The sequence below is a fragment of the Mustela erminea genome, chromosome 7, assembly GCF_009829155.1.
Source record: "Mustela erminea isolate mMusErm1 chromosome 7, mMusErm1.Pri, whole genome shotgun sequence".
Lineage (NCBI taxonomy): Eukaryota > Metazoa > Chordata > Mammalia > Carnivora > Mustelidae > Mustela > Mustela erminea.
The window spans coordinates 69,321,939-69,346,200 of NC_045620.1; the positions used below are offsets into that span (position 1 = coordinate 69,321,939).

A 24,262-nucleotide genomic window follows, 5' to 3' on the forward strand; every position below is an offset into this window, starting at 1 on the left:
GGTTTCCTCGGTGGCTTTATCAGCATCTGCCCTATCATACTTGTTTGTTACCTGCCTTCCCCTGCAGAATGTAAGCTTCAGGAGATCAAGGATTTCAGACTGTTCCGTTTCTTACAGAATCCCCTGCATCCAAGTGCCTGGTGCTTGGGAGGATTACAGTAAATATATGTTAAGTGAATTGGATGAACAAATAGGTATATGTAAGATGAATTTCTTACTATAAATCACAGTCAACCAAGCAAGTTTGAAAGTCACAGTCTTAGAAGTACTTGTGTAAGTTCTTCAAGAACCAGGATGCAATATTCAAGTGAGAAAGGGCTATGGTATAACATAAAATTAAGCTCTACCATCTGGCAAGACCCTAGCTTCCCTTTACAGAATTGCTGATAGTGGCATGGCCACGGAGGAATGGGCTGGTGTCTGGGACTTAAGAAACAGTTTAGACACCCAGTTTAGACTTCCCCAGCTGTTCCTGTTCCCCGTGGCTATTGTCTACAATTATTCTTTAGCCTCTGTTAAATAAAATAAGCATGGAAGTACGTCTTGTGGTGTATGGGTGTGTGTGTGTGTGTGTGTGTGTGTGTGTGTGTAGTGTGTGTGTGTGGGGGGGGGCAGTCAGCACACCTGAGACAAACCAGCATATAAATAAACCTGAGGAGGACTCAGGGTTGAAGCATGATATTTGAACACTGGCATTCAGAAAGTGAAGATTACAAAATAATTTATAAAGCCTCCTTATTAATTTGAGTTCAGAGCAACCTCATTTTGTAAAACCCCGGGGTCTCTCATGATGCTTGCTACCTGGCAGGAGCCCAGCCTTGCCCTTCCATGTGAGGAACAGGCTACTCTGGCTTCTCCTGCTCTTCTGTGCTTTCTTCTGGAATTTTGAATTTACAACTTCGCCTGTGAGCTCTTACCTATATTCTGTAATGGATTCTGGGGTGCCATTTTTCAGTAGTTTTCTAGGATTTGAGGGTAAAGTTACTTGGGTTATCTCCCTTGTCTTGTGTAGTTACGCACAACCTTCTTGCCTCCTTAGTAGCACAAAGAAAGAATTCTTTTTTTAATTTTACACTTAGACTATGATTCTTTGGCAGTCCCTTATCATTTGGGGGCTTGAATTCCTTTATAACAATCTCTTGTAGATGAAGAAATAGTATTGGACTTTTCTCTGAACTTCTTTGAAAGTGGATTTCTTAGAGTCTCGGCCAGTGTTTGTTAAAACATTCCCCTTCATCCACTGACTCAGAATCAACTGGAGCTGCTTGCTGGAAATGCAGACTCAGACCCCGTAAACAGGTGCCCTGCAAAGCTACAGCGTCAGAATGTGGTAGTGGTGTTCAGGGATATGTACTTTCATAACAAGCCCTCCTAGTGAACGTAGGCATGCCGCTGTGGGGCCCTTTGCCCTAGGGTACAGCATTGGATGATATAGCTCTCATTGCTTCCATATGCAGAGCTGATGGTCTGCTGCACAGAACGGAGTCCAGAGTCTGGTTCCCTTACTGCTTTCCCTGCCTTGTAAGTGATGGAGCTACATGCATAGTGAATTAAGATAGAGTAGCTCCTACTCTGTTTTGAGCAAAGCAAAGCTGCCAGCAGCTGTCTGGATGCCCATGCCCCATCATCCTTACATGCCGTCCTGATCCCAGTTTTGATGCACATTAGGATTTTATACCTTCCCCCGTCCCAATGGGGCTTACAATGCCATTGCTCTAAGTGTAGCTTTGTGGTTAAATTTACAAGTCTTCAATGCAGCTGCTCACTACTTATTCACTGAATTACTTCAGGCTGTTACTTAACCTCTTTGTGTCTTAATTTCCTAATCTAAAAATAGGGATGATAACAATAGTACTGACCTCAGAAGGCTGTTGGGTGATTAAGATGCTAAACATATGTTAAGCACTTAGAAATAAGTCCTGCAACACCGTAAATGCTTAATGTGTTGCCATTATTATTATTAGTAGTAATAGTAGTAGTAGCAGCTCTGTCTCTCTGACCAGAATAGAGGGAAAGGGGTTTCCCTTGCCATGCTCTGGACAGGATTTCCATGAAATGCAGCAGTCCTTTTTACTGAACTGTGGTCCGCTGGGGTAGGGGGGCTTCCTGTTCTTGGTGGAGCAGGTCAGTTCGATGGCCTGGGCTGCCTCACATGTACTTACTTTCCATAGGCCCTCAAACATCTTTGGTCTGTGTAAGCATCATTGAACATGCTTGTACTGGGACATTTTTTAGGTTTTTTTGTTTTGTTTTGTTTTTTTCAAATAGTCTGGGTCCTGCTTGTCTTGACTTTCTAAAGAATGGGCTCACTGTTTCCTTTTCAGCTGCTTCTCTTCAGCTTTTCTTACCAGTTGTACACAATAGAATGTGTTGCTTTGTTTTGATTAAAACAAGTGGCTTCCTTACTTTGGAGAACTTACATATGTGAGTGGGAGGCCTCCTGCTGTCATGCCCACTCCATGCTTTCAAATGCCCCTTAAAACATCTGGAGATTGATTTAAGATAACTTTTTCCCCCAAAAACATCATGGTGTCAGAATTAAATGAGGATGGCTTTCTTTGCCTTGAGGATGCTGTCACAAGCACAGAAATTTCCCCCCTCTCCTGTATTACAATAGCTGCACCTTATTTTAAAGCATTGTCTATGTTCTCTATTCAAATGTCAGTAATTGTGATTCAAAACCAGAGAATGTCACCTTTTTATTCAAAATAAAGTTCAGGCTTTAGAACTTAATCACAGATGATACTCTCACTCTGAAGGCCACCATGAAAGAAACTCCAAATACTGCTGGGGCTTTAAAAGCATTTCTGGGTTTATATTGACAGTATTAGATGGTCTGCTGTGGTTCCCTTTTGGATCTTGTAACCACCTAATAGTTTTTGGACAATTTTAAAGAAAAAAGCTTAATTTGTTTCTGCAGATCTGCAGGGTCTCAAAGAATGGCCTCAGGGTTTCTATTTTAGAGAATATGCCCTATGGTGATATATCTGTAAGCAAATATTTATCAAATGATTATACCAATACCTACCAAAAGAACAGGGATCCTAAATTCATCACTTTCTTCTCCCTGTGGTATTTTTTTCAGGATATTTTTTAATATCCTATGTATGAAGTATGTGAAGACCCCTCTTGAGTGCACACCCTGGCCATGGTTGTATGGATAACTCGTGACCAGTCACTGTCACCAGGCTGATCTCTATGTGCTACCATGACCTTGGTTTTGAATGTTCATCAGAATTCCCCTATTTCTGTGGGGCTCACAGTCTCAATGCACGGGAATCCCCTCTCTGATGTGGGCATACCTCGTTCCTTTCAGCAGCCCTGAGTTGTTTTGTTTCTCTCAGCCAAGTTCATGTCATCTTATATGATTTCACCATAGGTAATAACAAAAAGATGACAGGCATCCAAAAGAATGATGACAGCAATTTATTATAATACATTCAATAAAATTTTTGAAAAATCTACTTCTATAGTGATATTTAAAAAAGAGATCGAGAGAGAAGGAGAGGATTCTTTTTTTTTTTTTTAACAGCAGAGCGCTGGTAATAAGTATAGAAAAATGATGAAATTTAAAACTTCTGCTTTGTAACTACCTGCATAAAAACCAAATGGAACCATTAGATGAAATGTTGGCCAATGGGCTAGTTGTACCAACTCACCGTGTCCCACTATGGTTTATTATTAGTGACAAAGGGAAAAATATGCCCTTACAATGAAGATGTCTGGCAGTCATACTTCAACCAAATGACTAAGGATCATGGCATGCTGTGCCTTCAGGTTTGATGCACTGGGAGGGACACAACATGCCCTTTGCAATGTTCTTACAGCAACGTTGTCCTGAATCTAATCCTGACAATATAGTCAGATGAATCCAAACAACTGACCTGGGCTTCTTCAAGAAATCGGTGTCATAGAAACAAAGGAAAGTGGGGGAGAAGATCTTAGTGGGTGGGGTAAGAGATGAGGTTGGGAGGACTAAGGGACATAATAGTGAAAGTGCAATGCATAAAATTTTGATTGGATTCTGAGTTGAAAAAAATTCTATAAAAGATATTTTCATTGGAATGCAGACTGCAGTCTGGACAATGTTATTAAAGTCATGGGTTTTTTGGGGGGTGTGTATAATGGTGTAGTTATGTACAGTGTCTCTGTTTTGGCGAGATACATACTGAAGTATTTGAGGTATGAAGTGTCATAATACCTGTAAACTTCTTTTGGATGGTTTGGCCAAAAGGAAATGTATTGTATATATTTACAGATATAGAGATGGGGTGGGTGTTGCAAACTGCTAATAGTCGATAAATCTAGGTAAGATGTATAGGGCTGTTACTGAAAAGAAAAATGGAAAGCAACTCTACCTGCCCACTGAAAATTTTAGAATAAAACATATTTAAAAAGAGATAACAAGACATGATGTTTTCAGAATGGTCTAATAACAACTGGCTTGCTGAATATGCGCTTTTAATCATGGTGGTGCTGTGTAGTTGACATGATGTGATTGAATTTGCACAAGGAGTTATTAATAATCCCATTGTATACATAGAGACAGAGCCATGTCTGGATGGTATAACTTGACTGAGGGTCATTAGACACAGGTCCAGGACTAGAACTCAGGCTTTCTGTTTCAACACCCAGCAGTCTCTTTAGTGTGGCTCATCACAGGGGCAGCCAGGAATCTTGCCATCCTTTGCCAGGCATTCTTTCTCTGAGAATTAGTTGCCATGACCTTTACTTTTCTTTGTGGAGTTCAGACGTGAATCAAAGTTGTCTCTTTTTTGAGACTGGTATGACAAGTCATCTAGAATATTTTAAAGGTGGTACAGCCAAATCCTGCTCACTCAGGGGGTACATTTCCAGGTGGCCTCTTGAGGAGATTTAATGAAAAGCCAAAGTGGCTATAAAGGGACATAAGAGTATAATGCATAGTTTTAGCATTAACCCCACTGAGCTTCTCCAGCATCAAGTGAAGTATTTTGTTTTCATTAAATGAGCTCACAGTTGGTAAAGATTTGGGGTGGGGGGAGAGCAGGAAAGGTTCCACAAATAGCAAAATCTCAAATACTACTAATAATGAAGAGAGAAGGCCTGCTTTCATTATTTTCTAATTAGGGAGTTGAACTTTATAGCTGAGAAAATAAAGCTTTCCTCTTTAAGTGTAATACCCTTTTTCCAACACGGTGCTCCACAGGATCCTTCACTTACAGAAGGGCCCATTCAGCTGAGAACAAGTGCCAAGCAAATGACTAATCACTCTCCTTCCAGATGAAGGGCTGAGAGTGAGGAGGGGGATGGAAGTACAATGCCCCCTGGGCCCACTAGGAGAGATGAATCTACATTCCTCATTAACTTCAGAGGTGGGGCAATTATGCCCTGCTGGTAGGCACTATTCTTCTTGAAATCATAACTAACATAAGTTAATGGCCCCATAATAAAAATACTGTGCAGCTCTCATGTGCATATGCTAAAATGCGATGTGTGAAAGGAATCTTTGGTTGTTCCTTGAGTCTGGTGAGGTGGTCCAATCTTGGGAGCTCACAGAACTCTGTAGGTCATCCCAACATTTGTTTTCTTATTGATTGTTCTCCACATCTTCTGTCCTTTCATTCATACCATTTCTACTTCATTCATGTGGCTGTACATTTACCTGGGATGAGTACCGTTTGGGTCCTGATTATTTTTAGATTCAGGTCAAAATCCAGGGAAGTATTGGATATTTGTGATCTTTGAATAAAGCCTGCTCTATTGGGTGGTTTCTTCTTAATAATTTTGTCAGAGTTACTTCTAAGCTTTTAATCCTTTACCCAGCATTCAGGACTCAGCAATCCAATGTCCCCTACACCCTGCCATATTTATTTAAACCTATTTCCTGTTTCTTAAGCTGGGTGTGTACTCACCCATAAGTAAGACATATCCCATTGTGTTCTTTCCCACAGCCATGCTTTTGCTCATGATGTCCCTTCACTTAGACTACTTGCTCCCCTTCTCTTGGTAGGTGGTACCACATAACGGTTAAGACTGTGATTCTGGAGCTGCTGGAGTCTAAAATCTTGACCCTGGGCAAATTATTTAAACTTGTAGGGCCTTGGTTTCCTCTTCTAAAAATGGAGCTGATAGTCCCTACCTCATAGGGTTGCTGTGATATGTAAACAAGTTTTTAAAAGTACTTAAAAACAGTACAGGTATTTACTAAGTGCTGTATAAATATTACTGCTATTATCAGATTTGCCCATACAATGTTACTGATAGTACAAGATCTAAGTCAAGTCTCAGCTCTACCATGCAGCCTTCTCTGACTCTCCAGCCCAAGAGGACTTCTCCAAGACTTCTCATTTCTGCATCACACAAACTCTAACAGTGAATATCTACTGGTTTGTATTATTCTTTCATTGTTTCATGTTTGCCCCCATAACTTCTCCATTTCCTCATGATTGAGATTCTGAGCTCCTTAAAGACATGGACCATATGTCTTCTGTGTTCTCACTAGAGCCAGAGGAAGACCCCAATCCTAAGGTATGTGGTACCTCCCCATGCAGTCTGCTCTGTCTCTGACAGGGGATGTGATAAATGAGTAGTTCTAGATACATGCAACAATAAGTTGGAAATACTTTATAAACAGAGCTGGAAGAGCTTTAGTGTGTGAGGGAAGTAGAGGGGCAGAGAAGATTTTCTAGGATCTCCTGTCTCTTTCCTTGTGTTTAAGAGCTGCAAGTAAAGACTTTATCTTGAAAAAGAAATGTTTAATTTGGTTGTTGCTCTGTATTCCCTTGATTGCAATACTCTGAGCTGGGTCTGCATGGGCAATAGCTTTGTAACATGACAATTAAATGTGTGAAATAATACCTACACAAAGTAAAAAGCATTATTCAAATGCAATGTACATTGATACCTATGTTTAAAATCCATGATATAAAAAAAAAGTCCTCTCATATGGTCTCTTCTCTTGCTTTCAACTACCTCCTCATTTGGGGTCATCCAGTGCATGCTCTCTCTTTCTTTAAGGACGAGCTCATTTATTGACTCATTATAACCCTGCCTTGGCTGTAACCAAAGCAAAAGAGTGAGAGGGAGATGGATGTGAGGAAGAGAATTGGGTATGGGTCACTGGATTTTGGATATAAGTGAGACATGGTGCCCAGAACATTCCTTCCGAATGGTGGGGCAAAGGCGGATTCCCCATGTGCAGACAGCAGGGACCCCAGAGGGAAGGAAGTCAGGCAGAAGAACAGTGAAGAGAATGGGTCAGGTTATCTTAGTACACTGCCCTGTGAACTTCATGTGCATATGAATCACTTGGGAACTTGCAGATTTCAAGTCAGTAGATCTGAGTCCTGAGAGTCTGCATATCTAACCAGCTCTTAGAAGATTCAGTAGATGCTGGTCTATGGACCACACTTTCAACAGCAAGGCCTTAGGAAAGAGCATAAAACGGGTAGGATCTGTGAACCTGGTAACCTGATGAAGGACTGTCAAATAAAAAGACACTATTTTCAGGTATTAGGGGATGTAGGGAATGGGTATAGATGGCGCTCTTCAGAAGCAAAGTAAAAAGTCAGAGAGAGAGAGAGTAAACCAGTGAATGCAGGCTCTATCCATCAACTGTCCTACCTACTTAGAGACTATCTTTCCAAACTTTTCATTTGAAACTTGAAACTTCTGTGCTCTTTGAACCAGGGCAGCCATTTCCCTTCTGGCTGTCTCTTCCCAGCTTCAAAGCGTTCCACTGATGCAGTGAACAATTTCCTTAGTTGGAAATTTGGTCACTTTCAATCTGCAGGGTCTGTCTATTTAATTTTAAGCAGAATGCTTCGGTTGGTAGTTGTGTGAACACATGACCAAGCCGCAATCCTGCACAACTGCTCTCACCGTTAGCATTTTTGGTCATAAAGAACGTTACCAGTGAATGAAGAACATGGTAAAAAGATGAGAAAGAGCTCATCTCAAGCTAGAAGCGAGAATAGCAGGAGCCTGAATGGCAGAACATGAATCTGGGAGTTTACTCACAGTGTTATGGATTCGTTACTCATCCCTTGAAAAGCATTTCCTGGTATGGTGGTTATGTGTAAGTTATCACAAATTTCCCTGGAGGAATAAAATGAGAAATATTTACTTTCCAAATTTTAGCTGCAAATAGGAAACTGTTACGCATAGCAATCAGCCTGGTACTTACAGAATGAAATTAAATTCAGAGGAGAAGATCTTCGTAACATCTGGAAGCTTTCGGATGCCTGTGTTACAGATGCTCCTGTGATTTGGGGCAGGGTGGGGATGTGGGCAGAGAGTGAGTAAAAGTGTAAAAGTGATTGTTTTTAAGGCATAAAGATAAATGCAGTAGAAAGGCATTTTGAAAAGACTATCTTCACATTAAAAAATATATTGAGTTTGGCTTTATTGGTAGCACTTTCAGCTGTTGAAGATTGGTAGAATTTTAAAACCCCTAACACTATGGGAGAAGTTGCTCTAAAGACGCCTGTTTAAAGAGCTAGGGGCCGGGACTAAACTCTCAGGTCTTTGTCCTTTATATTTATGTTTCCAGCCTGTCTTTTCCTATTGTATCATTTGCATTTTTCTGTTGTATTCTATCCCATTCCTTTTTGGTAATTTGCTCTTGATAGTTCTAGAAAGCATCCCTCTACTTTGGAATAGATTTTAACTCAAACCCTTTAGGAGTATTAACCTCCATATGAGAAATTCATGTCCATCATTATTAAAAATCTTTCTTTCTTTAGCTGCCTTGTGGTTCAGGAAGTTCTTCCTTATAACTTACTGAAATCACTGTACATGCTTTTGGTTATTGGAGCTACTCAGGTCTCTTCTTCCTCCCACCTGTTATTTAAGCTTCAAAGAAGAGAGAAGCTTCAGTGTAGGTTAAACTGAAAGTTATTTTATACACAAGAATGAGACTCCTTTAGTCCAGGCATCTGGATTTCCTTGAGTTTTAAATTCACCTATGCGGGACTGCAGAAACTGATACAAACTTCCTTGAAATCCAGTGACGATGGAAGGAAGCCAGGTTTGTCCTTTGGCTCTTTCTGAGGCTCCTTCTTACCTGTAACCCCAGATGGCGCTGAATCCTTGCCCTCTCTGTGGCTGGTGATGGCATTGTAACTTAGCAATATGTACTGGGGTTGAGGAACTATCACTTGTTTGGGGGGGCAAAAATGCTATTTTATGGAGACAGTGATTCTTGGATAACAAGGGACTGCAGTGGTCAAATTTGGTTTTGGCATTATGTCTTTTTCTTTCTTTCTTTTTTTCTTATGTTTTTCTAAAGTGGTTTACACTGCAGATGCTTATATGTCCTGCACAGCCTTGGAGGCCTGGAAAAGCAGAATACCTGGTCTAGGAGCCATTCAGGGTTAGAGGTGCTGAAGGGGCTAGGCTTGGGCCAGCAGCAGCTCCTGTAGGAGGCCCCAGGGCAAGGCTGTACAGGTGACATGAATACCAGACCCAGAGAGATGTCCTCCGGTCCCTCTCCTTTTTTTTTTTTTTAGGTGGTGGGAGTTGTGGACTTCCACTCTGGATATTTTATGAAATTTAACTTCTCAGGAAGAAGAGAGGATGTCTGTGTTAGAGGGAGTTAATTTTTTCTGCGTGAATAAGTGATGGCTCGACCTATGAGAAGATCCATAGTGATCAGTTTACAGATTGTGTCAAGTTTCAGGAATTTTGGTTTTGCTGGCAAGGCAATGAATCTGCTGGGTTACCATGGGTACTCAATTTAGAATTCTAACTATAGACTTAATAAGATTTAATGGGAAATAGAAAACAGTGATTTATTTTATATGGCACAGTGCCTACCTCAAGGTAGTACTTACAAAGTTTTCACTTAATGCATAAAGGAACAAATGAGATGAAGGCATCAGTAATTCTTTTTTTGTTTTTGCATCAGTAATTCTTAACCAGGCATGGGTGTCCAATCGGAATTGCCTCTTCTACTTTCACCTGTGCTCTGTCTGCATCACCACCTCACCTTAGAGATTCCAATTTACTTTTTTGCAAGTGTCATGACCCTGCCTCCCCATTCCCACTGTCAGTTTTGAAAATCTTTGCAAAGGGGGTGATATTCTTTTCGTGTGCTTTTTGGAGAGCGAAAATGTTGGGAGCCAGTTACATGGATTCTGAGGGCACCCAGCCTGGTAGCTGACAAGAAATGCTGATTAAATTTTAATCAGAAGGCTGAAGACAGACGTGCAAATAATGCTAAGTATATAGTTAAAAAATTCTTCCCAACATTTTAACTGTTTTTGATTTTCATCAGATACCCAATTTCTCTCCCCAGTTGCTCAAAAAGGAAAAATTCTCACAGGTATTTTAACCGGGGGAGATTTCTAAATGCTCCAGCCTCGATGTACACCAGGTTTTTTGTGTTCTGGATCAGTCTGTAAAAAGAGAAGGAGCAGTTTAAGAAATATGTATTGTTTGGAATGTACAAGACCGTAGTTGTCAGAAGATGCTGCCTGGAAATGGCATCAATAAAAATCAAGTGACTTCTGTATGCTTGAGGGGAGCTTCTGAGAACCTGGAGAATGAAAACTGCATGGTGGGAGCCACTTGGCTCTTGCCAGGAAGCTCTGCTCTCAACCTCTTTCTGAGGCAGGTATAAACATCATAGCTGGGAGTCTGTTCCACCCCTACTCAGTGACACAGCACCAACTTCCAGGACCCCTGACCAAGTGGATCCTACCCCACCATGAGTCTGCACGCTGGTGGTGATGGGAGAGTCCACTCCCAGGTCAGATGAGCAGACTGGCTACTCTCCCTTATAGGCAAACTGGTCTTCTTCAGACTGGGCTGGCAGCCCCACTGACCAATGATCCAGACAGGCACTCAGTCTTTGGATCAGAGGGGCTTGGGTTTAGGGGAATTTTATGCTCATTGTTATAGATAATTTGTTGTGTGATGATGCACAGCTTCCTAACTTCCCTGAGCTAGTGTGACCTTCTATAAAATTAGAATAATAATATGCTCTCTTCCTCCCTCATAGGTTGGTATGTAATGAGTAATAGAATACCTAGAGATACACAAAACAAACTGAGGGTTGCTGGGGGGAGGGGGTTTGGGAGAAGGGGGGGGATTATGGACATTGGGGAGGGTATGTGCTTTGGTGAGTGCTGTGAAGTGTGTAAACCTGGTGATTCACAGACCTGTACCCCTGGGGATAAAAATATATGTTTATAAAAAATTAAAAAAAAAAAAGAATAGCTAGAGATAATGTAAGGAGGGCTTTGTAAAGTATAAAAGTATAGCCATAACTTTACAGTGGTGTAATGGCCCTTCTCCCTACTTCTCCAGTGACTTGGACCCTTTGAGAAGTAGCCACAGTTGCCTGTCTACTCTGGATTCAAGGTCAGTAAATGCCTTTGACTCTCTTACCTATGCCACAACCACCTGAAGAAATGATGATTACTCTTGTTCTACAGTGTGTTGGTTGTTTGGAGGGGTTCTGGAGTCAATTTGGTTTTAGTAATTGTATGACCATGGATGCATCATTTAAATCTCTGTTTCTTCATAGGGTACTTTTTGAGAAGTAAATGTGTGTTTCTGGTTCACAGTAGGGATTTAACCAGTGTTAATAATTATTAGTATAGTTGCTGAAGCAAGGATGTTGAATGATTTATCTCTAGTCACACAGCTATGAAGTAGCACAACTTGGAAGTGAACTCAGTTCTACAGACTCCGACTCTAGTGTTCATCCCCCCCTTACTAGAGTTACCCACCATTGGTGCCTATTTCCACCTTTTATGTCCTTTCGATTCTTTGGAGGTGAGTGATGTTTCACTGTAATTATTTTTACAACAACTTAGTCAAGCCATTGTGGATCATATAAAGTATTATGTAGGTAGAGTGGAAGGAACTTTTAAAGAGCTTTTGGGGTCTGATTTAAACTACTCATCCATACATTCCCTTACTCGACAAACATTTATTAAGTACCTATGTGTGTCAGGCATTGTTTAGGTACTGGGGCTACAGCTGTATGTTAGGTCCATACAGCCTGTATGGACCTAACATCCTAGTCTCAGGGCCTTCCCTTGGAAAGTCCATAAACTTTCCCTTAGAGCATTTTATTTTTCTTTCTGTTGCATCATGAGAAATTTATTTATCTTAAGCTATTCTGGTGGTTCTCAGTATAAGCTGTGCTTTATTATGACAGGCAGGTTTCTTGGTCTAGGATAGTACTGTCATTTATAATGGTGATGACCACTTCTACCCTTCACTTCCCTACCCCCTCCCCACAAATTCTACTTCATAGCCAAGTCCAGACTATAAATCTGCATTTGAATATCCATTATTTTGGATTTCCCCATAATCAGTTGATGAGGTATTCTCACCTCCCTGAGTATATTGTCATCTCCTGGGGAAGGTTTATTTTTTATCCTCTGTATTCCAGCAGCACTTGACCCTTGGTTGGACACGTGGCAGGTACTCACATTCTTATCAGTTATTCTCTTTAGATAATTGCTAATTGGACCATTCATAGGGAGGCCTTGTGGTGTGGTGGGAAACGCATGAGCTTTGAAGAAAGACAGGCCAGGGTGGAATCTCAGCCCTGCCATTGTGCCACACTGGTAGAGTTACTGACCTCTCTGAGCCTCCATTCTTTCCCTTGAACAACGGGATAATGACCCTATTTCGCAGGGGTACTGTGAGGATTAACACAACCTCAAGGAAATAAATGCCAGACATTAAGTACGTGGAAAACGTTTGTTGCTAATATCCTTCCCCTTCTCTTAACTTTCAAAAGTCCTATGCAGGTGACATTTTTTAGAAGTTCAGATTTGAGTCAAATAAGGCAGCAGTAAGAAGCCTGGTTTGGGAGTCACATGACCCAATTCCTGGCCCCAACTCTAACACCAATTTGCTGTGTGACATCAGGCAAGTCAGTTACCCTCTTTGGATCATCAGTTCATCACCTGAAAACTGATTTGAGCCATTCACCCATCTTTTTTGTATATTGGAGGAAAATAATAATTTGGAAAGAACTGTTTTTAAATATCAACTCTAAAACATTACAATAACAAGCAGCACACACATGTCCAACACAGGGTTTTACATGGATTTCTAGGAATCATTTACTAAATAAATGAAGATGCCCAAACAGTGCTCAATGAACTAATTCATGATCTCTAAGCTCCTTTTCAAATTTCCCCGCTATCCCAGGTACTTCATACCCTCCCTTCCATAAGGTAAGACCTAGTCGGCAGGACTCCACAATGTCAATTTTAATTTCCAACTTTGTGTTGTGATGTTTCAGAGTTTATACAGCTCCCAGGGAGAAGCAGTTGTCACCATGGCAACCTTCAGGCCACTGCAGTGAGAGAAATTAGTGCCTGCCCAGACCTAGTAATTGCTGTGGTCTTTTCCTCTTGGATTCCTAGCAGTGGATGCTTGGATACAAATACTGAGTGGGTTCCAGCCAGCAAGGATAATAGTGTACAGCAATAAACTATCTGTTAACTGATGCTTACATTTCAGACAAATTGAAGAGGTTGTCAAAGGCATTAGCTTCTATCTTTTCCAGAGAATCACTTTGAGAGATTTCACTAGGGGAGAGAAAAAAAAAAAAGAAAGAAAGGAAGGAAGAAAGAAACGTAAAAGAAATGACCATGCATGCATCATAATAACCTGTGTGTGTGACCCAACAACTGGGGCTCCAGTGTGTCCTATTAAAAAAGAACAGGGATGCCTCCCATTGTCCTCACGTCATAAAGTGCTATCATCTCCCTTTAGGAGCATTGACGGGCATCTATAACCCAGGTGCAGTTGAAATGCAGGTTTCATTAGTCCCTCTTTATGTGACAGGGCTTTTTTCTTGTTTATGTATGACTCAGAGCTCCAGATTGTTAGAAGTGGACAGGTCTTTTGAGAAAATCTAATCAGATTCCCTTCTATGACAGCTTTGGAAACAGAAACTTTCCAGAGAGGCAAAAAATGCTTATGGGCAGGTTCAGGACAAGGATCAAGATGTCCAAATTCCCAGCTCCGTCACTCTAGTGAGGTTTTAATTTGGGTTGCAATTCATTGTTTCATAACTCTTTTTCCTTTTCCCCTAATTCTTCTCTGAGGCAATTGCAAGGTGGTAATTTCAGAATGTAGTATCATTTTTGGATTGTAACTGTCTGTTTCTTTGACTTTTTTCCTTTTACCAAATGGAGGACAAGGAGTATGTCCTGTCCGCTTCAGAAACTGTGCTGACTTCATATTGCATGGTGAATAGAGTATGAATGAACGGATGGGTGGATTAATGAACGGAATCTTTTTTTTTTTTTAAAAGATTTTATGTACTTACTTATTTTAGAGAGTGAGAATGAATGGCAGGCAGGGCAGAGGGAGAGGCAGAGAATCCCAAGCAGACTCCATGCTGAGCATAGAGCCCTATGCGAAGCTTGATCTCACAACCCTGAGATCTCAACCTGAGCCAAAACCAGGAGTTGGGAGCCCAACCAACAGAGCATTCCAGGCATCCCTGAATGGATTTTTTAAAAAGACACAAACGTAAAGGAGCTAGGCTTGCCATATACCATCCCAGGCATGCAGGGAATGTCAATGTTACCCTAAAATCCCAACATAAGCTACCATTTGCTGCCAGCTGAGAAAAAAAATCTCAAATTCACAAATTGTACATTTGAGTGTTTCTAAGGTTAACGTTCGCTGAAGCCTTCAGACTCGAGAGCTTTAGTCCACAGAAAGGCTGAGCCTAAGGCAGTTAATGTCTTTTATGAACAACACGGTAATGGATTGTTCCTGGACTGATTCATTTTATTTGTACCTAATGGTTTGTTTCTTTAGCTGTGGCTGCTTTTCTCATGAGGAGGTCTAACGCATTAAAAGTTGTCAAAACTCAGCATTTAAACTTGAGAGCAGAAGAGTAAGGGTTAGGTTCAAGGAAACTGACATTCTGTAATTCTTGGGGAATTATTTTTAATATCCTCATTGCTTGCTAATACCCTAAAGAGCAGTCAGAGATTCCCCAAGGAGCCAGGATTGATGATGCAGCATCTTTAGTGATGTAAACTGGCTTTCCCCATGGATTGTTAAGATCAGAGATGCTCTCTAGGAGCTAAATGGCCTTTGAGGTCCTTTCACATGAGCTGACATTAGGAGGATGCTGAAAAACCAGACTCCTGAGAAAGTTCTCTCTCATGTATGCTGTCTTGTGCCCTAGAGGCTGAGACTGGGAGAAAGGATTGAAGTTACATCTGACAGAAATGTGAGATCATGCTGTATTATCGGGTTGCTTTACACTTTTGATGAAGGCCTTTTATCAATAGAGCTATAAATACGGTGTTTTTGTCATATACTTATTATATTTTAGATATAAAGATTATCTTCTGATGCACAATAAACCTCCAACACATTTTCTTCTGTGTGGGTGTTACCTAAAAATGTGACACAAGGGAATAACTGCTGTAGCAGAAGGAGAATTTTTATGATTAGAATCTATTTTCTTCTCTACTTGAGAAGTTTATCATCACTTATCAAAATGCATTCAGTTCATTGAAGCAAGGTTAATTATCTGGAATTTAATGACTCTTGAAAATCATACTTTTCTTCAGAGGTCCCTAGATATTATTTGTATTATAAAGATAACAATACTGGGGTTTCTTTAACACGGTTCCTCTCCTAGAAAAATTATCCCTTTTCAACTATGTTTTCTCTTACAAAATTTTATTATTCCAATTACGAATGTCTTTTGATACACAGTATCTTACTTACATTTTTATGACCTCATTAAGCCCTCTGAAAGCTTGAGATGGGATTAGTTTGATAGGGAGATAGTTGAGTGATCTAGAAAAGAAGAAAGGAAAGCCAAGAGTTTAATATTTAAGACTGGGTACCTTTTAAGTTCATGAATAAAACGTGTGTGTGTGTGTGTGTAGGTTGCATGTGTGCATGTGTGCTTAACTACATGTAACTCCAGAGTTCCAACGACTGGATTCAGATGTAGAATTCCAACATATCGATAAAGAGATGTGCCAAGACTCACTTTTGGTCTTTATCAAAGAGTATGTTATTTTGTAAGTAAGATCCCAAACTTTGGGCTCAGACACACCTGGGTTCAAATCTCCATTCTCCCATTACCTGGCCAGTTGATCCTGAGGATGTTATGTAAGCCCTCTATTTTGGTTTCTTCATCTATTAAAAGAATAATAATTCCTTCTTCACAGGGTGGTTATGAGGATTAATCAAGATAAGCCATGCAAAGAACAGGGCTTGGGCACCAAGTAAAGAGCTGATAAAATCGTTCGAAGGTGGCCCCATAGGCCTGGCTGGGAAGATGGAAAATAAACTGTCTTGAGAAAAGTAGAGAAGTGACTGGTGAAAATACAATTGGAAACCAGGCAGGCAGAGAAGGGAAGATTCTAGGAACTAGGAACATGTTTCTGTTTTGATCTATACCATCTTCCCCAGACAGCCCCTTTCAGCATCCTCCCCTCCAAACCATGGTACTGCTATGATAGCTCAATCACATAGGCATCTCATGCCATTTTGAGGGAACATCTACAGGGCATTCTGTTCAGTCACTCACATGTATTCAGAGGAACAATCCGAGTGTTCTTGAATTGAGACAAAAGTTACGCATTACATAAAAGTTGAGAAAAGAGCAATTCCTCAGCGATAGCAAAAGCAGGTTAAGATGATGCGTGCCTGCTGGAGTTAAGACATCTCAGATGAAAGCATCTGCAAAGAGGGGTGAATGTTCAGTCAGCATCAAGCATATACAGTGGTTCAGGGTTTTGGACCAAGCACTGGCAGAGGTGGGGGAGTGAACAAGGACATTTCAGGTGGGAAGTGAGTATCAGGAATAAGAAAGTAGAGGTGGGAGATGCTGTTAAGCGGACTGTCGTGGTTGCCGGAAAGAACACCTTCTGCATCAGAAGCGTATTTGAATCAGGGAGATGTCTTACGGTCTCAGAAGGGACTTGATACTGGTATAAGGTGCTATGTGAGTTGTGCACACCCGCCTATAACCTTATTTTATCCACTCAACAATGGTGTAAGGTGGGTATTTCCCTTTGATAGCAGAGGAAGTAGATCGAGACTCAGTAGCCTGAACAAAGTAGCATGACCAAGTGGACTGAGCCCAGATGTTCTTTCTATGGTGTGATATTGGGCCAAAGTATGTGACTCTTTACCCACTCTCTTTCTCTCCCCACCACAAACTTAACTGAGGAATAACGACAAATATAATTGTATATACTTAAAGTGTACAGTGTGGTGACTTGACATACACATACATTGTGGAATCATTACCAAGATTAAGAAAATTAACATATCTGTCACCTCACATAGTTAACTCTTTTTGGGAGAGGGTGAGGACATTTAAAATCTACTTTCATTAGATCCTCAGAACATAGTCTTATAACTCAAAGTTTGTGCCCTTTGATCTATAGCTCCTCATTTTCCCCTCTCTGCAGCCCCTGGCAACCATGATTCTCTTCTGTTTGTAGGAAACTGGCTGTTGTTGTTTTTAGATTCCACATATAAGTGATAACATACAGTATTTGTCTTTTTCTGTTTGGCTTAGTTCACTTGGCATAAAGCCTTCCAGATGTGTCTATGCTCTCATAAATGGCTTCTTTTTTATGGCTGAAAAATAGCCCTCTGTGTGTGTGTGTGTGTGTGTGTGTGTGTATTTACCACATTTAAAAAATGTATTCATTAATTTTATGAATAATAATTAATGAATCCATGAATTCATTAATAATTGATTAATTCAACCTTTGGTTGTTTCTATATATCTTGGCTGTTACTACTGGAATGAACATGGGATGCAGATATCTCTTAAGAGATGGTGATTTCATTTCCTTCACGTCTATACAGGTAACCCGCTCTCTGTCAGTGAGCAAGGTGGAGGAACAGGCATTGTAATCTTATTTCTTTTGATAAGAGAAATGCTGCACTCTCTCAATTTCTCCTACAGAGCATTTTACCCATAGTTCTTCTCTAGGGACTAATGCAGAGAAATTTCATTTCAGAGATGCTTTTACTCAACAGTTTCTTAGAGATGGAACAACTTAGAAGAAGTAATCCAAACTTGATCCTCTGACTTTATTCCTGAAGACAGTCCCACCAAACACATTGTTCAATACCCAAACTTATTTAACAGGGCATCCAAGAAGAACAGGGACAGCAGGGGGAGAAATCTTCTTACGATAGCATGTTTGCTTCCTATATTTCTTCTGGAATCATGTCCGCTTGGCTTACTGATTAAAAACACAGTTTTATTGCTCTCTACACTGCCAAGTCAATAAATTTCCAGAAGAGAAAGCTGTATTCTACTGTACCCCATGCCACATCAATAAAACTGACAGCCAAATTCTGATTCCAGAATCTTTATTGCTGGGGATAATGCAGTACAGAACATATTTTGGAGGGTGTTTACATAAAAGCTTAAAACGAACCCTTCAGAGCTGTTTATTCATGCAAATGGAACCCAGAAGCTGGAGTCTCTCAGCAAGCAGCCTCCTCCTCAGAAAGGGAGCACAGTGTGGCTCCCAGGAGAGCAGTTTGGCTCAGGTTTGACCAGGGAAGTTGCCAGAGCTTTTGATTGATGGAGGGATGAGAGATGAGGAGCAAAGGTTGGACAGAAGTGAGAGAAGCTGTAGATCACGCACTGGCTGTCCCCAGTGACTACAGGACAGCCCTAGTGCACGATGAAATTTTGTAGTTGATGTTGATGCTGCTGATCAGGAAAGGCAGCTGTAATGAGAATAAAAATAAAGTTCCTACCATAAAGGAAGCACTGAGCAACCAGCAGGTAACTTTGTGGATGTGGTTGGGGCGAGGATGAGGCCTGGGGGCCTGAGAATGGGGAGGCAGGTGGGTGAGGCAGGTGTACTAAGCTTTTGCCACTAGATGTGTTCTCGTGAAGTGAGGGGCAGAATGTGGTTCTATGACTCCAAAGCTGTTTTTCCCACTGACTTACATTTTTATTTTAGAGATGTCATGTCTGCCTTCCTGATTCATCTTCAGTTGGTAGCAGTTTCTGAGCAGACGTTCCAATAACCATTTGAATGTACTGCCTTTGAAGGTGCTCCTTCTCTGATGGGTGCTTTTGTGAGGCCAGAAACTTTTAGCAATGTGAACAACTGTCTCCATAATAGCCCTGTGATTCTTCTCCGGTATACATCCCAGAGAAATTCTGACAGTGATACTTAAGGGAACCAGTTTAAGGATGTCCTTCATGGCACTGTGGCAGCAGGGGGTAGGATGCAAACTGAGCGTCCATTACTGAGTGGGACAATGGTAGTGTGGGCAGCGCGTACCTAAGTCATAGGTCAGCAGCTAGAAGCAAGAGTCTAAAGGCACACAGAAGAGCCTGTGTGGATCTTAGAATCATGGTACTGAGAGCAACAAGTAAGAAATTCATGACATAAAATCCTACTTGCCGAATTAAAAAGTATACACATACAAAACATTAGCTATTTTAAGAGAAAATAGCTCAGCAGATATTAGGATCCTTGCTTATGGCAAGTTGAAAGGAAGTGAGAGAGGGGATGAAATGAATAACTGAAAGCAGAGTGACTTTGAATGGACCAGTGATGATGTTGCTTGCATGAAGAAGTGTGATGGACCTAACCCTCTGTATCTGAGAGACAAAAAAAGAAAAAGAATGAAAGTTCTGTTTTGATGTATTGAGTCCTCCCCTGCTTTCCTTCCCTCTCCCCTTCCTTCTTTTCTTCTTTTCTGGTTTTGAAATTAGGCCTATGTGTAGTCCAAGAGTTTTGTGAACTTCAGGAACTTCTGTGGAAAAGCCTAGTCAATATCATTTGCTGTAGAGCAGCAGCCAAGGAGAACTGGGGACAAAAGATCAAGGGCAAGGACAGTTCAGCAGCTCCACTGTCCAGGGTCAAGAAAGGAAATGAAAGCTATGCGTAAAGCAAAGACAAATAAAAGAGGGGCAGAGCCTTTTCTGTCTCAGACAAGGAATGTGACAGTCCTAAACTAGGCAGCTCAGATGGTAGTAAAGAGCCAGGCTACTGGGCAAATGTAAGGTTGAACTTGTAGGGTCAAGAGTTCGGTCTGCCTCCTAAATAGTCCATGAGATGTTTCAGGAAGTTCATGGTGGGGGGCAGCCCAGCTACTTATTTTTATTACATTTCACAGCCTTTTCCTTTTCCTTTCCTTTTCTTTCCTTTCCTTCTTCCTATATGACACTTTGATTTTTAAATGAATGGATGATACACCATGGGTGATACTTGGATTAGAGCCAAATCCCACTTTGCCCAAGTGCCTGTGCTACAGATGTTGAAGCAAATACTTAGATAGTATGACAGAGTCTGCCTTAATTTCATCAAAGTCCATTTTTTCATAAATCCTCTCTGGAATTCTCCAGTCTTTCCAGTTATGGGCTAAAGTTGATGTAGGTTGAAACTAAGCACTCACTCTAGTTCTGGCATCCTGTGATTGGTCATTTCTCTGGTGGAGTCCTGTGCCTTGCTACATTGTTTACACTAAACTTAACAATAGTTGGAAGGCAGGAGTACACCTGCGATGTCTTGAATTATACTTGCTTCCCCTGACACCATGTTGGTGCTTGTTTTTGCCTTGAGTCCTTATCCTATAGCCTGCCTGGTCTCCCCAGAGTCCACCTAGGAGTGGAGCCCCTCTCACCCTTCTCCTCAGTCACCATATTCTGATCCCAGAAGAGTTCCTAACTGCTATCTGGTTAGTTTCATCATTGTAGCTCTCATTGCTGGGTTCTGACTTTCAATCTGGGCCCCCTGGCATAGACAGAGACTCTTTGTGGGGCGACCCAGTACAGTTGGGTTAGTTCCTAGAGAGGATGCTGTGGTTGGCTGCCAAAATCACCCTACTGGACTGAGGCACTCATTCTCCCAGAGGGTGGGAAGGGGGACAGAGGAAGCTCCTAAATGGTTGTTTCCCTGGAATTACCCTCAGCCTAAGATTGCTACCTCATCCAAGATCACCTCTTCTCTCCTGGGCAGCATGCATCCGATGACTGGTCAATGCAGGGTGAGGGCCAGACCCCTTTGCCTCAAGGTCGGACTAGTCAGAAGGGCCATCCCACCTTCAGAGCTCCTTCCCATGCACTCTTTGACCTGGACACCTTCCCAGCCAACCCCAATTGCCAAGCCACCAGTGCATTTTGTGTCAGAACTCAGCACCAGGGGACAATTTACAGATAAGCAAATAGCATTTATGTAAACTCAATCACCCTGAAAAGGATGCCATATTATCAGGTCCTCCTAATTGTTCCTAATGTCTCCTGAATACTCATGAGGTAGGGCTTGAACCCTTCTTACTTTTTTCTTCAGGGTTTAAAAACACAGATGACCTTGGAAGGAACCAGTTTGCCCAGCTCGCTGGCTTGTTAAGGAACACTCAACATAATGTTAGCTGATGAATTTCAGAGTCAGGAGGACTGTGTTCCCCCCTCAGTGAAATCCAGGATTTAGAAATCCTTGCTTATAAAACCCTATCAGTTGGGATCCATTTGCATTATCAAAGGGCTCTTTGTCCTACAAAATAATTCTAAGGACAGTTCCTTTAAATAGCAAACTCCCTAGGTGAATGGAAAATACAGTTCCAATGGATGTACTCTCTCCTTTAAAAGACAGATTTCACATGAAGTCAATGACAACTGTAGGTTCCCCTCCTCCTCTTGGTCTTTAAAAGCTTGGATTGCATCAGGGTTTCCAAGGCAGGATCACCTTCTGAAGCCTGGGGGCTAAGCAGGGCCAGAAGAAGGTGAGAGCCTGGGAAAAAGTCTTGCACCAAACGGAGTCCCCAAAGACTGGGTGGAGTCCTAGGTATCCTGTCAGAGCCTTTACCTGTCCTTCTGCCCAGCATAGCAGAAATGAAATATTTTTATTCACTTCCTTCTAATTATCTAGAAAAGCCATCTATATTATCGATTTACGAAAGCTACAAACATCCATCCGTCTTTCACAGACAATTAGTTTATTGCTAGAGCTATAGATCCTGAATTTTAAAATGCTACCAGATCAGAAGGAGGAAAAAAGAAATCCGAGATGCTCAAAGCTTTTTGCCTAATGAACTCATTGAAATAGGAGGCGGAAGCATTACCTTATTTAAAAGAATGTTAATGTTTTTGTATTTATTACATAAGACCTTGATCTAAATTCAACAGAGACTTAAGAATGTCTGTGTTCTTTTCAAAGCTGCTGGGTAATTATAATAAACTTGCTTTCATCTTGGAATGAAATAAAAGTTTCCCCCTTTCTAAATGATTTTAAATCATTGAGTTTTCAAATGTATCGATCCACTTGGTAACTTCATTACTGGCTATGTCTTCATTTATTGGCCTCTTGTCTTCAACATTTACCTAGAGGGAGCTGAGATGTCAATATTACTTGAAATATGAAGTCAGTATAGATGGACAAGCAATTTGTTCAGTTTTACATCTGGAAATTTGGAATGCTCCTTAAAAATACATCGAGGTGGTTTTGACTGACCACTCTTTTAAACACTTTCTGTATTAGGCTCAAGGAATCAGAAGAAAGCGCTGCTGGCCAGTAATTTGGTTCAACCCCTCACTTTATAGACAAAGAAATCTTCAGCTAGGAAAAGCAAAATGATTTCCCTGAAACCATGTGGCAATTCTGTGGCAGATCTGGACTAGAACATAGGTCACTTTGTTCCCAGTCCAGTGCTGTGTCTTTCACTAATCAAAGCACACCAGCACTGTTCCTCTAGGGGTTTTGTTGATAGACTCTGCTAAACAATCCTCTGCTTCTCCGGTGAAAACATAGTCTTCTGACAGAACCATCAGCTTCTGGAGGGCATGTGCTCACAGTCTTCAACTTTGAAGATGCTGCTTAAATTCCTCTTCCTCCATGAGCCTACCAGAATGGGCTGTCTTTCTCTCTCCTACCCTCCTCAGCAAGAATGACTACTCAGTATTTTTTCCCCTCTCTGTACTATTAATTTGAGAATTTACCAGGTACCCCATTCATACCCCATATGAATGTTTCCTCTGTTCCACCACTGAAGACCCATTCTCTGCTGGACCCTGCCTTCACAAGGGTTTCTTGCTTCCAGCTCCTTTATTCCTTTCCCACTGCCAAATTTCTTGGGCATTCTTTTCTCCGCTCTGACTCGTCCCTGACCTGGCTTCCCCTCACCCCACACTGGGTTTCCCCTAACAGGTCTTGATTGATCTTCCTGGTAACTCCCACCATGTTACTATCATACTCAGTTATCTTCTCTTGGCCTGCCTACTATCTACGCATGTCTTAGCCCTGTATTCATGCCCTTCAAATAAAGGTTTAAACTTCATTTGCCAGTCCTGTCACCCACTATTGCTCTCAAATAACCCACACACTCAACTTGCGCTGTCCAGTCAGGCAGCCACCAGCCACATGTGTCCATTAAGCCCTTGAAACACAGCAGATCTGAATTGAGATGCACTGAAAGTGTACCATATACACTGGAAATTTGGAAGCTGTTAAAGACTCAAAGAAAAAGAATATAAAGTATCTCATGAATAGCTTTTGTACTGATTACATGTTAAAATGATAATATTTTATACATGGAGATTAAATGAACTATTTCACTGAAATTGATTTCACTTTTTAAAAGCTCTTTAAACTTGGCTATTAGAAAATGAAGATCACACCTGTGACTGACGTTATATTTTTGCTGGACCGTGCCACTGTGGACAAATCACCCTATTGTGGTTCCTGAACTTGCCTCTCTCTTTTCTGCCTCTATTCACACTGTCTCCACCATCTGGCACATCCACCCTTCTCTGTGGGTCAGCTTCTACCCTTGGTTAAAGGTCTCTCTCAGAGGCTCTGTACTTTCCAGAATATGCCGTCATTACCAATGGCATGTGCTTTCTCTCTGGAAGCAGTCTCGTGGGGCAATGAAGACTAGACTCTGGAGCCAGACTACTTGCATTCAAATCACAGCTTCACTCATAAGATAATGATGATACTAACTACCCCAGTGATTTTTGAGATTAAATAAGGGACCATTTATATAGTACTAATATAGCATCTAGCACAAGATAAGAGCACAGTGAGTACTTTTAATCCACAGCTGCTTACTGCAAAGGATTTAAGCTAACGCAGTAACTTCTAGCGACGACTCTAACTTCCTTGTCAAGGGTAGGGGATTAGTGGGGGTGAGGGGCTGGTGGGTTCAGTACATTGGAATGGACTCTTCTATTTGTCATGAGTCACTCTTTAATCTATAAAATATCTTTGACTTTTCCCTGACTCAACTCTCTGCTGATAATAGATAGGACAACTGAGTGGGAGGGTAAATATTC

The 24,262-nt window shown here is 41.2% G+C and overlaps 1 protein-coding gene across 7 annotated transcripts in view; it reads right to left on the minus strand.

The window, feature by feature from the left end:
• The window catches only part of LHCGR (luteinizing hormone/choriogonadotropin receptor), a 124,881-nt gene that overhangs the window by 91,288 nt on the left and 9,331 nt on the right, over positions 1-24,262 (minus strand). For 5 of the 7 annotated variants that reach the window (XM_032352064.1, XM_032352063.1, XM_032352062.1 and 2 more), the window contains exons 2-6: positions 15,715-15,786; positions 13,467-13,541; positions 10,305-10,379; positions 8,168-8,242; positions 8,002-8,079 (exon numbers count right to left, since the gene is read on the minus strand). In XM_032352064.1, coding sequence (XP_032207955.1) covers positions 8,002-8,079; positions 8,168-8,242; positions 10,305-10,379; positions 13,467-13,541; positions 15,715-15,786 — 375 coding nt within the window. The remainder of the gene's footprint in view (positions 1-8,001; positions 8,080-8,167; positions 8,243-10,304; positions 10,380-13,466; positions 13,542-15,714; positions 15,787-24,262) is intronic. The other 2 variants (XM_032352060.1, XM_032352061.1) reach the window with 2 other exon arrangements.